This window comes from Strix uralensis, chromosome 1 (assembly GCF_047716275.1).
Source record: "Strix uralensis isolate ZFMK-TIS-50842 chromosome 1, bStrUra1, whole genome shotgun sequence".
In the NCBI taxonomy this organism is placed as follows: Eukaryota; Metazoa; Chordata; class Aves; order Strigiformes; family Strigidae; genus Strix; species Strix uralensis.
In genome coordinates this window covers 27,141,394-27,155,016 of record NC_133972.1, presented here as the reverse complement: position 1 = coordinate 27,155,016, position 13,623 = coordinate 27,141,394, and the positions used below count along the sequence as shown (strand labels likewise).

Here is a 13,623-nt window from a genome sequence, read left to right as displayed (position 1 = left end):
CCAGACATGGTGGAAACATTGAAGAAAAAAGTAGGAATTAGAAGGGAAAGGAATAATATTGGTTTGCAGTGTAGGAAATGATGGGTCTTTCACATGTTTAACCAGCAGGGCAAGTTGATGCATATTCAGATTTTGAAGCAAAGTGGACTTTCTGAAGGGTTCTTTTTATACTTTTTTCAAAAAAAGTTATGATTTTATTTAGATTCTAGCAAAAACAAATGTCAAAAATCTCACTAGCTGCTAAGAAATTGTTGTAATCTTCCAGTGACTTTAAGTATTATGAAATTGAGGAGATGTGCATCATTCCATAGTCCTGTGGCATCCCGGGGCCCCCAGTTATGACAACAAAGTGTGTGCTGGGCAGTAACTGCTGTGACATCTGCTTGCACGGGTGCTCAAATACCCCTGCAGGTAGGCTGATCAGTTTAGACCTTTGCCTCAGTCTGCATTTGGTGTGAATATAGGATGTATCTTGAGGATTAGTGCTCAGGCTTCAATTCAGCCTAAGGTACGTATGATTTCCTAACAAGACTATGAATGGAAACAAAAACATAGAAATATTTTATTTCATAGATTCAAAAAGACAGCAGTGTTGGGGTTTTTTTACACACTCACAGCATGCTTAATTAAATTCATACTCAAAAATAATATCATTTATAGAAAGTTGAATTTTAAGGAAAAAAGTAGAAATGCCTGTAAATAAATTGAGTGTAATTCTGAAAATTCCAAAAATAGATTAAAGAGGTTCTCTATTTTTGCATTAATTATTTTGTAAACTTTGCCTCAAGTGGATTTGATTGATGTCTGGAAGAAAATTTAAACATAAATTATAGTAGCTTGTCTGCTGCATGAAATCTAGAGAAGATGGAGATTTTATAAGACATCAGAGTCCACAGTCATAAAGTGGGAGTGTGTTTATCTGTATTCAACTTCCTTAGCATATGAGTTTAAGCACTTAGTGACACTATCTGAAAATGTAGGTGCCTAAATCCCAAAATGTGTCCTGGTGAATCTTGCTCACCTTCCCAGGTACCTAACATTTTGTGTGCTCCTGGGGTGTTCATACTGTGATGCTCAAAGTTGCCTTTGACCTGATGAAGGTCTGGAATTCATCTCATTACCAAGTTCCTTTAAGGCTTGCAGAGACCCAGTCCTTCACCTCAGTCTTTACGTAGGCTCAAACAGTTGCCTAGTTCATGTATAATGGTGACTTCATTATAAAGCTCACTCTTACACAGACAACTTGTTTTAAGAATGTAGATAAGTACCTAGAATGGGACAGAGAGGTTGATAACTAACATGGGGTTTCAGACCTTACACATGGCCACCCCAGCTTCCCTGCCTCCCTTAGCCTTTTGTGCTACAGTATTCAGGGCTGTCAGGAGCATGAAAGTGCTCAGCACTGCCTTGGCCAACTATCTCCATAGGCTGATGCCTAAATCCTAACTGCTACCGTTAGATTCTTATTCACACTGTATCAGTGTACTGTTGGAAGGCTTTCTAGCTGTCCTTTAAATGACATTACGTTCATCAGTCTAATTAGGTTGGTTTCCTCCTCTTCTTCCTAAGTGAGGAATTAGGTATGAACCATGACTTGTATGGGCAATTTTTTTAAAAGCTATTTGCTATCATGAACTTGCTAGAGGAGTTTGCGCTGGAAGCAAAAATGCGATGAGGTTTGTGATGGCTCATATCTTCTGTGGGCATCCTCTGTCCCCCAGCCTGGGAGCAGTGTGTTGCTGTAGCCCAAGGGGTTCCAAAGAAAACATGAACTCTGGCTATTGTGGAATGCCCCAAATTCTGTCCTGATGGTGTCACACTGTTATCTTTGGGACAAGCCTTTCCCAGACTCTGTGTTCTGTGGATTCCTTTGGCTGCAGGAGGGGAGGCACAACTCATGTTTATATAGCATGAGGTGGAGGGGGGCAGAGGTTCCCTGTACACATCTACAAAAGATTGTTGTGGTAACATGGGGAGATGATGGGGGGTGGTTCCTGAGGAGATTTGCCACCCCAGATTCCTCCATCCCACCAACGCTTATGTCAACAGTGGCAGATTTCCCGCTTAATTCTTCCATAAGAAAGACAAACTGAGGAAACTTGGGTTGGATTTTGAAAAACCTTTTTGGTTGGGCTTTCATTCTGCAGAATGAAAAAAACATCTGCTTCTGATCTCTGCTCACCAAATTCTCAACTGGAGAGAAAAGAGATGATATCGATGCTTTGGTTTTATTCTGTACTTTAAATTCAGTTCTGTGTGATGGGCTTTTATTATACTCAGGTTCTTGCACCAGTGTTGACGCTGTGGTATGTGCGGACTGTGTGCAGAAAAGTAATGCAATGAAGCGTGTGCCTCCTGCATCTCATTTCCAAGATGCTTTTAGTCTGCCACATGTAAACAAATACCCAGAGAGTAAATTTAGTTTCTCAGAACTAAAAATGTGTTTGTTTTTGCAAACATTTGGAAAGTTAAGTATCAGCCTTTCAATCTGCATTTTTATTCTTAACCTTCAAATGGACTGGCAACTCATTGTTGTAGTCTACAAATTGGCTATGTGGAAATGTAAACACAAACAATAATTTCTGCTTAAATTTGTTATTGTCCCCCTATTTTTTTACCACAAAGTTGTTGTATCACAGGCAGTAATTACTGTCATATTTTGATCTGTGCTCTAAAATATTCTTATTAGGGGAATTGCAATGTTTTATCATCCAGATTGCCCAGATTTAGTATTTTTAAGATCTAGATTCTGTTCACATTTAGACTCAGTACATCAATAAAATATGAATGGATCGGATAATGAAGCAATAACACTAATTTATGTCAAAGAATATAGGTTATTGTTTACGAGTTTGCCAAAGTGCCAAAATACTTTATCTACAGAATGAATTCTTCTTCTCCCTTGCTGAGAAATAAATAATGTCACAGGAATGGTCTGTCACAGGAGCCTCCTGCCATGAAATAAATGGGAGGAGACAAGGCTGTGAAGGTTATTTTCCGCTCTGCAAAATATTTATTTGGTGACACAGCTCTTATTCCTAGTCTTTGGCTTTTTAGTGCTAAGGACTAAATTGTACTCTCCTGTCTGGATGTGAGAAGCCCTAAATTCAGTGAAGCTACCATTGTTTAGTCCAAAGCGACAGGCAGTCCACAGATAAACAGCAAACTGCTTATGTGGGGGATAAGTAGTTTTATCTTTGGTATAGCAACATGTAGGGAGAAGAGGGCAAAGGACTGAAGTTGGCAGCTCGGCAGTTTACATCTATTTAGTGACCAAAACCCAGGGGGCAGTGATGGCCGGGGCATTCTCAGTCTTCAAATGATGCTCTTCATCTCTGTGCCGTCTCCTTGTCTTGGACTGGTTTTTGCTGGGGCGCGTTCATCCTCAGGCGAGATGACCATCAGTCTCTCCTAATGATGTGTTCTAATCCACTTTATTATCTAAACTTCATCATACTTCAAAATAAGCTACTTTCCATGTGATCAATTTGCTTTTGAAGTTTCTCATTGGTAATGGTGGGAAAAGGACTGATGTATGGATTGATGTATTTCGGTTTATCTTGGTGGAAATAGAAGACGATGTGATCAGTGAGAAAATTTTCAGGCTTCTAGTGTATGTTACCCTGGCAAATGATTGCTTAACTCTCAGTGCTCTTAAAGATAGACGAGAAGAGTGAATTGCTATTGTCTGTTGGTTACTTTTAATGCAGAAAACTGTATAAAATGAGACCTACTTTGTAGGTGCTGTCCAATAAAGGACTTCCTCCTCTTCCCGTGGCTGCTTTGCTTCCCATGTCTTGTCTACCTGTAAGTGCTTATAAAATGCTGGGCAGTCATGATTTGGAAGAGATGTATTCTAGAACAGAGAAAGTTGAGCCAAATTGTGCCTGAGTTTATGCTTTATGGACCTCTAGTGCTTTGTGTCAGGTTCAAGGGAACTGTAAGCCCCAGGATTATTTAGTCTACTAATTTCAACAGCTTTATGTGTGAAACAAAGATCTCAAAGTATTTTACTGACTGTCAAATCCAAATTTTAATCTGACTGTTGAATGACTGCTGTGCCTATTGGAGGACTAGGTATTGGGTTTTTTTTTTTCATAATTGTCATTTTTCACAAGTGACTGTGTGAAAAGGGTAAGCAAAACACAATGACACCTTTTTCCTATTGGACTAAAGATATCATTTGGAGTGGAATGAAAAGAAAAAGTTCAGTGTATACAAGAAGCATGAGCAAGAGAGCACTGTGATTGAATAATTCTGGTTTTAAATAAAATAAAAATAATAATTTTTAACGAGAAAGCTAATTGGATTGGCATTTTATTAAAGCTTTAAAATCATTCAGTTTAGATACAGGGTAGCAAAATCATTGTATGCAGAAATCACTTTTATCTGCAAAAGAATTAGGGATAGCTTTAGTTGTTAAGTTAAATTTTAATAATATTCCATCTTTAATGTTGCAGTCCTTAATAGCGTCTTTCATCCAGTAATCATACAGCATTATATAAGTTTTGAAAAGGTAAGGAAGAATCGTTACAGATTGGTAGACTCGAGACATAAGGAATCTAAATGACTCGCTTGGGGTAGCACAGTGATGTAGTAGCAGTACAGAGAGCATAACCCAGCAGCTCTGACTCACCAGTCTTCTTGTATCCAGCAAATCACTTTTAAAGGCCTTGGAAGGGATTCAGAGAAATCAAAATCCTCTTAAGGTGTGTCTGGTTTTCCTGATTGAAAGAACTGTGATGGAACAGACTTTGAAACTTATTTTCTGTCTTCATCTTCTGAGTTTACTTAAATTTTCACATGCCATCCCTTTACAAATGGAAAACATTGCCAAGCGGTGGGTTATTGCTTCTACAGAAACAGTCCAGGAAGCTTTGTCACTGTGCAAAGAGGTTAGAAAATATGTGCACTATTACATGTGTTTGTTTTCTGTTAGATGTCTAGGGAAAGACCTGACTGTGTAGGAAAGTGTCCAAGAGGAGCTCTGTTTTCCAGGCCTTCGTTAGCCGGATGGGAGCTAGACGATAGTCATGGCTGGATTCTGCAAAACCAGTGAATGCGCTACAAACTCAGGAAGAAAATTATGACTCAAGCTCCCTTGACTACAGCCTTTCTAAAATACATGAGGTTTCTATGTTGACAGTTTCAGTGTTGCATCTTTTATTCACTTTTCTGTTCCACTTGGCTATGGACGAGCAATACAGCTTACCTTTTTGTGCTGCTCCTCATTGAGGAAGCCAACCAAAGGCAGAAGAGTTGCTGTGGTTTTTATCTAACTATTTTTATTATATTTGCCCTACCTCTCTCTGTTTTCTCTTCAACTGTGATGATTGTCTTTTGCTTGATATGAGATTTGCCATTCAATCAGCTCCAAAATCCCATCAACAGGCTAAGTTGGTGGCATCCTCTCATCATTACTATAATTGGCCAGTAAGAACCCTCCAGCTCTCAGAAATTGCTCCTTTGTACAGTAGGGTGTAGAGAGAACAGCGTTTTGCTAGTGTGAGCTGTAAACTGATATTTGCACGATTTATTTGTATTTACTTTGTGTTATTTTATTCTCTCAATCAGGAGCTAAGGGAATTGTGTAGCAATTGGGCTCTAAGTGAGATGAATCTAGCAGCTGGAAAACACTGTTCAGAGTGAAATGGATAGTGTATGTTCACAATTACTTAAATAATGCATGTTTTAATGCAGGACTATGTGTTGTACTCATTTTTTTTAATATAAAATATGCACTACAATAGGAAAAGTCAACGTATTGGTGTTAATGGGGAATTTTTCCAAGACTTTACTTTCAAGTGGATAAAAATGTACAAATTTGGGATAGCCAAAGGTGAATACAAACAAATTGGCTAGTCCATTAGCATAGCTGTCCAGCTGCATCCTAGGCTCTGAGGCCACTCCAAAACCACAAGCCCGACTGCCTCAGAAGCCTGCCAAGGAGCCAGCTGCTGCTAATAAAGCAGACTCTACAACTTGGCATCTGGGACCTGTGATTCCCATCCAAAAGGAATTGTATGTGAAAAATATTTGAAATTTGTCTTTTTAAGTAGTGTTTTGCTTTGGAAGAAAAATGCTTTAGACTAAACTTGCAACAAGTGAAAAACTACATAAGAGTACTGAGGTTGCCATGGGAAGATAAATACTGTTCTTGTGTGAGGAGGTTGGATGTTGGAAGGAGGAGTGTTGTTCATTTAGTAATCAAGAGGCTTCTGGTTCAGCATTTCTGGGTTATTGAGTAAGAAGGACCAAGGTATCTCATTATTCATGCTTAGCTGTGTGCACTTGCATGGGACACGTTGTTTCAGAGAGCTCAACGGTAGGGTTTAAGCACAAGGGTGTGTTCCTGAGACTGAATAAGAATTAAGCACGTTAATTTCTCAGTTTTAAATAATGAAAAAGGAGAAATTTCATTCATTTTTCAAAGATGAAAACAAATCCTATTAGCCAGCCATGCTAAATTAATAAGCTGCTTGGAATGATCTACAAGTCAGTTCATTCCCCCCACACTCCCCATTGAATAATGAAGCATGAGAATTGAAAAATGAGTTGGTTGCATTGGTTGTTCAAAAAATTAATGGCAAAGCCAGCTCTGAATTCCATCTCCCTTTTGAAGTAAAACATGTAGATTTTGCCTAATACTTTTTTCTAGCACTGCAGGTCCTGTGCTTGGCTGTGTTGGCAAAACATCTTTCCCAGACTTCTACAGCTGGTGTCAGGGTGTTTTGAGCCAGTGTGGAAATCAGGGCTCCTCATGATGCTTGTGGCAGAGAAGTTAAGTGCTTTGCCCCCAGACACGAAGGGGGCCGACATCAGAACAAGGCACAAATTTCCTGCTGTTGGGTGCGCAGGTGGCTCCCCAGGCAATGCCCCCCCTCAGTATCATCGGGCATCCTGTGGCAAGTGGTCCATATCTGGGATCATCATCAGGTTGCCATTCATTTCTTTCACTCCAGTTATTACATGGAGATTAACGAACCAGACCCTTTGCTCATTTGGAGGCAAAACGCATACTTCTGCCATCAGTCATACACTCATCGGCTCAGGAAACAAGAATTCAAAGCTTTCTTCTGACCTGAAGCTTTTAGTCTGGCAATGGGCCAGAAGATGTCATCAGCCCTAGTACAGGCAATTTTGTAATCTTTCTGTGGATGGTATTCTGGGGTATTGGATATGCATGGAAATTACTGTGGGCTGCAGTGGTTAAGATTTATTAGCGAAGAGAGTTTGGAATACATCAGTGCTTGCTGGTCTGAGAAGATCAACATCCTCCAAAGTGGACTGTGGCTGCCTCTCTGCCTACCCTTAAATCATCTCCCAGGATGCTGCTGTGAACCTGGGCATTTGTGTGCCTATTGTCTGAGCAGCTCTTGCTGGAGAGACCACCTATCCCATGGCCTAATTCTCTGGGTATACTGAGGACTTTTTTTTTTTTTTTTGTAGCTGTGGCCTTAAAATCAGTGTAAATGTAATTCGTGTTCACTTCTAGGTCCCCTTTCAGCTGGCCAAGAGGGATAAAATGTCTTAAGCTTAAATTAGAATTAGGCCCCCAGTGCTTTCCTCTGTGTGAAGATAAAGATCTTATAATAGAATGGAAATTGCTCTTTGTGTTTCAAAGGTATATTTCCACTTGGTTTTTTTCTTGCTTATTGGGTTGGTGTGAGAATAGGCCATTTACTCATTATCCCCTGCTAAGACATATATAATAATAATAATTATTAATTAAAGTACATAACACTATTGGCTTACAGAAAATTCTGTCCTTGCTTTATGTTATTAATGTGCATTCAGTGTGTATGGTAAACTTGGAGGTGTGGGGTAAAGCAGTAAGAATGTTACCTTGACCTTTTTTAAATTTTTTTTATTTTTAATTTTACCAGTACTCAAAATGTGCAAGATTGCTACGGGGTATTTCCTGAGCTCTGGGTATACTAAACCCAAACATCGCTACACACAGGCACATCTACCTCCACCGTGGCCCTGGAGTGCCCAGAGATTTTAAATATGCTTTCAGACAGGATGTTTTAAGATATATGTGTCTGTGTATTTGTTGGAGGTTACTGTTGCCTGCAGTTTTACCCAGCCACGCCATGGCTGTGGCGTGGAGCTGATTTCCAGGACATGCCCATGGCACTGGGGCTCAGTCAAGGCAGTTCCCCATGCTGGTACTCAGGGCTGCTGCTTCAGCTCTCTATTTCTGGGAATGACATTGAAGCTCGGGTGGGTGGGGATTACCCTGTGATAAAATGTGTGTGCAGAGAAATATGATCCGTATGCATTAAGTGCTTTTGATTGTCAGCAAAAGTATCTATGCAGATACTCAGGGAAGGAAGCTCATTGCCCTTTCTCTTTTACTGTAGATGGGAGTGAATGTCATTACTTGCTAGCATGGCGATTGCACTGTCTATTAAACTGATTTTTCCTTTTAATGGGTCCTACTTGAGTCACATTACATCCAGGCCAGATTGCAGAGGAATTCTAATATTCTGACACTTGATGGTGTGTTCCCACTCTCCTGGCTTAAATGGGAGAATCTAGGAAGGAAGGAAGAAGGCAGTAGGAAAGGCATTGCTGCAAGTGTGGTACTTTATGTATTTCATCAAAGTCTCTGAGCTTCACCTATCACTGATGCTCCCTTTATGTTCTCCAACTTTTTTTGGTTCTTCGAAGTAAAGGAACTTGTATGAAAAACTTTAGAGCTGCTAATTTAAAAAATGGCTCTGGTTTAGTGTGTGCTTAATAATTAGCACTAAAATAGGGTCACTGGAATGAAAGGGGCAGTTGATTAGCATGATCAAAATTACTCGCAGACTTAAATATTTTCTCTGTTCTAGGCCTAAATGCAGAACAAGCATATTAGAAGTCACTAAAGTGTCATTGCTACTATAATGAAAATTGCAGATGTTTTGCTTTTATTAGTCCATCATCATGGTTAACTTAGCATTGGCCCATCATTTACCTGCTGTTTTAACCATGCTTACTGCTAGCAGAAAATGCTGATCAGCTTGTGGAAATAGGATTTACCCCTGTCAGCAGGCAGTTACATTCCTGGACTCTGACTCCAGTTCCCTCAGCTGTCCAGCCACCGCCTTGGCCTGCAACATCCCCCAGCAGCCCTAGATCTCCCCTAGATCTCAGCTTCTCTGCATAGGTCACAGCAGTGACAGGACATGGCCTCCTCCTTCCAACCACTCCTCCATTCTCCTGACAAGTACTCTGTTCTACAAGTAAATACTCTGATGGTCAGAGAGCCAGGGATGGTTGCAGCAGCTTAAATTCCCTGTTAACCCAGATCAGAGGTGCTTAGGTGATTTTTATAGCATGCATGTGTCTTCCTTCATAGTATGTGTTTACCAGGGAGTTAGGGAAGAGCGTTGTTTTCCCTGTGAGAATGCCTCCCTTTTCAAGTGATATTTCTCAGTTGTGTGTGGTTTGTGGTTGTTCAGAAGTGGGTAAGGTTTTGAGAGCAGGAGGTCTTAGCCTGATCATGCCTTCCAAACCCTGTTTCTCTATTGTAAAAGATGTCCATAATGACAGAGTCTTTTCAGGCTGCTTTGGATTTTTTTTTTCCCCTTTCAGGCTAGCCAACCCTCTGCCACCTGACTGTGCATGTACTGGATGCTGCTCATGTTTAGAAAAGACTAACTAGCCTTCTGGCATCAGCTTCCATACCTTTGGCTAGATATACTTATTTGTGTCTTAGAGTATTCTTAAAGCAGATTGTGTTTAACTTCTTTTTTTTTAATACCAGTTACTCCTGAGTATCTGTCATTTCAGAGCTTTATTTTGTGATCTAGATAAAATAGGCTCATAATCTAGCTACTTTAATTCCAGATTAAAAAAATAAAGAAAAATAATGCACTTCATAGCCATGGCTAAACCCAAAATCTTGGCCCCGTTTTGCATTTTGAAAGGCATTGCTGGCTCGGGGTGGGTGCACATGCTGTAGGAGCAGGCATCTGGAAGTGGTCAGGGAGGGCAGGACAAGCATGCCCTTGGTGCATAGCCCTGGAGTTAGCTGGGTAAAGCGCATGAGTCCACCATGCTTTTGTTCTCCAGTAACAGCCTTTTTGTTTTGTTTCCAGCAGTCCTATGCACCAGCTCCCCACCCCATGGCTCCTCCCAGCCCCAGCACAAACAGCAGCAACAACAGCAGCAACAACAGCAGCGGAGAGCAGTTGAGTAAAACCAACCTGTACATTCGAGGCCTTCCACCCGGCACCACTGACCAGGACCTTATCAAGCTGTGCCAGCCGTAAGTGCACTTAAAATACTTGGTGTCTTCGGGTAGGAAAATGTCCATGCTGGCCTTTCAGATTACACTTATGTATGACCACAAAAAGACATCAGGAGCCTCTTGCACTTGAAGGTTAACCATTATTCCTTTAGTTTGAACAGGTAATTAATGCCTGTTGAAAACCTTCTGGTAATGAGTTTTGGGGGATTGAGTAGTGAGGGCCTTCATATTGCCTTCTGTTTATTTTAATCTGATTTCTTTCTTATGTTAAAAAGAGAATTTGCTTGTCAAGAAAACCTCCCTAATGACAGATTTTATAGTTACAGTGATCGTGAATCACAACTTGGTGCACAACAAAACATGGGTGTTCCCACCTCAGTCATTTATCCCATCTTTTGATTGCTCTATCACACATTGCTGGGCTCAAAGATTGAGAAGTATAAAACCTGCTGAAGGTGGCCTTGTAGCCATCTAATTAACATCTAATTAACTGCAGTTCCACTGAAAAATGATGCTGTAGAATGTAGCACTTTCTACCTCCCTGTTTATCTTGAGTCATGTTTGCATATTGTACTGATAAATATCAGTTTTGTTGTGTCTTATTCTTTTTGAAACGAGAGGCAGCAGAAAAGAGCTCTTTGCTCCTCATGCATCATCAAAAGAACTGTTTCCCAAAATGTTGCACTCTGTAACCCCTCCTCACTGGACTGAATGTAATGGGTAATATGAGTAGAAATGAGAACCTGATTGGATTTCCAAAGTCTTGATTACTATTGATGACATGTGGGAGGGGAATAATCCAGTTTGAGATTCCAACCAGAAACTGCTTGGGTGGGATGTAGGATAACATGTTTTTTGTGTTGAAATAAGAACATGGAGAGATGTGAAAAATAAAAATCTACCCTTCTTATGATGCAGAAATGCAGTGCTCTTGCCATAGATTAGTCTATTGCAAAAGACAACAGCATATCTGATATTTTTCGTTACAATTCAGCCTTTCAAATAGGGATCAATAAATGAAGTTTGGGAAAGTAAGGAACAGTCTGGGACTGATCTACTGACTTCAATCCAAATGGCTGTTGTTTTGAAGCTTGCAATAGGAGTTAACAATTTAATGGGATGTTACAATTTTACATTATTCTACCTTTCCTGATTTTGACCAAAAGTGCTGGAAGACTTCCCTATGTATGCTTTATGTGGACATGGCTGCTAGGACTGGAACTAACAGTCTTACTGAAGTGATGTCAGAACTTTAGCAAAATTATGTGAGCTTGAAACTCTTCCCTGTGACTTTCTCACTTTCTCCTACTAAAGCTGCTACAGGTAGAAGTGGCTCACTTTTCACAGGAGTATAGTGTGCTGAAGATTTTTCATATTTCATGCAAGATGAATTGCGAGTGTACCTGTCTGACATTTGTACAAACTACATTCATTGACAATTCTCACTTGTGACAGTCACAGGTAATCCCAGTTCAAGGGCCAGATCCTCAGTAGGTATAAATTGACTGTAGTCTGCTGGCGTTCAAAAACCTGTTTTGCTATACATCTTCTTGCAGTCTGACCCTTTCCCAGTTCAGACAAATTCTTTCAGCCGATCAGGAATGAACTAACTATTCCTAGAGGAGCCTTATGGTTTTGGCGCTTAGTGCTGCAGTCATGGTGTGAGGCTGTGGTATGAGCTGCACTACTTGAATCATGAAGTTCAGAGAGCACGTCCCTACCCCTTGTCTGTGTATGGGAAGTGCACATCAAGTATCTGAGAGCTTTGTTTCGGCACTGTGGCAAAATTTTTAATGTGCACCACTAAACTTAATCTGGTCTATGATTAGAGGGCTTTGTCTTGCTATCATGGAGTTCCTGTGTGAACAGATGCTTTTTAAGAAAAATGCTGACGTTCATTTTGCTGATTTTCTGTCCTTTGGCTGAATGGAATTGAGGAGAAACCAGAGTGTTGTTCTGTCTTTTTTTCAGAATATTAAAAGTATTTATCACAGCAAAAGGGAAAAGTGATATAGGGAAACTTAAACATCTGAAAAGACAAGAATTTGTCATGGCAGCACGTAGATTTGTGAAGTAATATATTGCAAGTCATTTTCTTTACCTTTGCAGATGGTTACATAGTAGAGGTGGATAAAGGTCCAAATCCCTTCTCCCTTTACTTCCCCCCACCACATGCAGTATGTATAGCACCAATCTGCTGCTATATGAGCAAGACATAAATTTGTCTCTTCAGAAATGATTGTCTTCTGTAGAGCTCTCTCTTAGCTTACATAGCTGGGGTCTCACCATGTGTTAGAAGACTTCATGTGAACAGGTATTCACAAAACAGCAGAAGGTGCTGGCTTTTAGGCTTCCTGCATAGAAGTATTAGCGTAATATGCTACAAGATGTGAGGTGAAAACCTGAATTCCAATCCATAAACCATATTATTATTACTTTGCAGTACAATGTTTTTGGAGAGCTGTGTTTAAGGGAGGTATTCACCAAAGCCAGCTTATGCCCGGGACACTGGTTCCCCTAGGCTAGCTGCCAGTGCCTAGAATGAGCCCTTCTGAACCCATTTCCTCTGCTCTAGCGTGTGACAAGGCTGCCAGCAGTACAACTGTCACTTGTAATGTCTGACATTTGGCAGGTCTGAGGAATAATGGTCTAAAAACACAGTAGTTCTCTCTCAGAAGTACAGGGAATGTTGGAAATGCTTTTGGTTGTGTATGTTTATCATAGCCCATACCATTTCCAGGTTTATTCCACTAAGGAGGCCACCCTCTAAGTGGTGTATAACATTTTTTTATTTAACTGCATTTTACCAGGTGAGTTATGGAAGAGAAACCCTTTAATCAGAGTTGTTTGATAAAGTATGGGGCTGTTTTGGTGAATCCTGCCTGCTTTTCTGTATTTCTGCTGTGGTTTTGGGTGGTGTATATTGCACACTAAACAGAAAACAGCAGACTGGAGTACCATTGATGCTTGAAGTACAGAGTCCATTACACGTGATGTCAGACGTTTCTGACAAATGTTCCGACACTATCAAACCTTTTATCAATTTAAGAGTAACCTTGTCACAGTAATCTGTCAAACTGTTCATACAACTAAAGGAAAACAAGTCATCATAGGCTGTACAGTAGCTGAGTAAATAAATAAAAAAAATTGCTACTGGAAGATTTTCTTTTTGTGTGGTTCTGATCCTCACTATTTGGTTTAACATGTGTCCAGCAAAGTTGCATCAAATTCTCTTTTGAAGCAGGAAGCTGTTAGGTTGCACTGTATCTTTTGGGACTTTATACAATGACTCTGTCAAATGTCACACTGAAAAAGAGTGAGTAGAAAGTTTTTAGCAAGCAAGAATCTGTTGTTCTTTTACATATGTATCATCTTCTGGA

General features: G+C 40.2%; 1 protein-coding gene across 8 annotated transcripts in view; it reads left to right on the top strand.

Annotated features, from left to right (window-relative positions):
- RBMS3 (RNA binding motif single stranded interacting protein 3) overlaps positions 1–13,623 on the top strand; it is a 711,881-nt gene that overhangs the window by 351,011 nt on the left and 347,247 nt on the right. For 6 of the 8 annotated variants that reach the window (XM_074860846.1, XM_074860855.1, XM_074860836.1 and 3 more), the window contains one exon: positions 10,092–10,261. In XM_074860846.1, the coding sequence (XP_074716947.1) occupies positions 10,092–10,261 (170 nt within the window). The remainder of the gene's footprint in view (positions 1–10,091; positions 10,262–13,623) is intronic. The other 2 variants (XM_074860877.1, XM_074860884.1) reach the window with 1 other exon arrangement.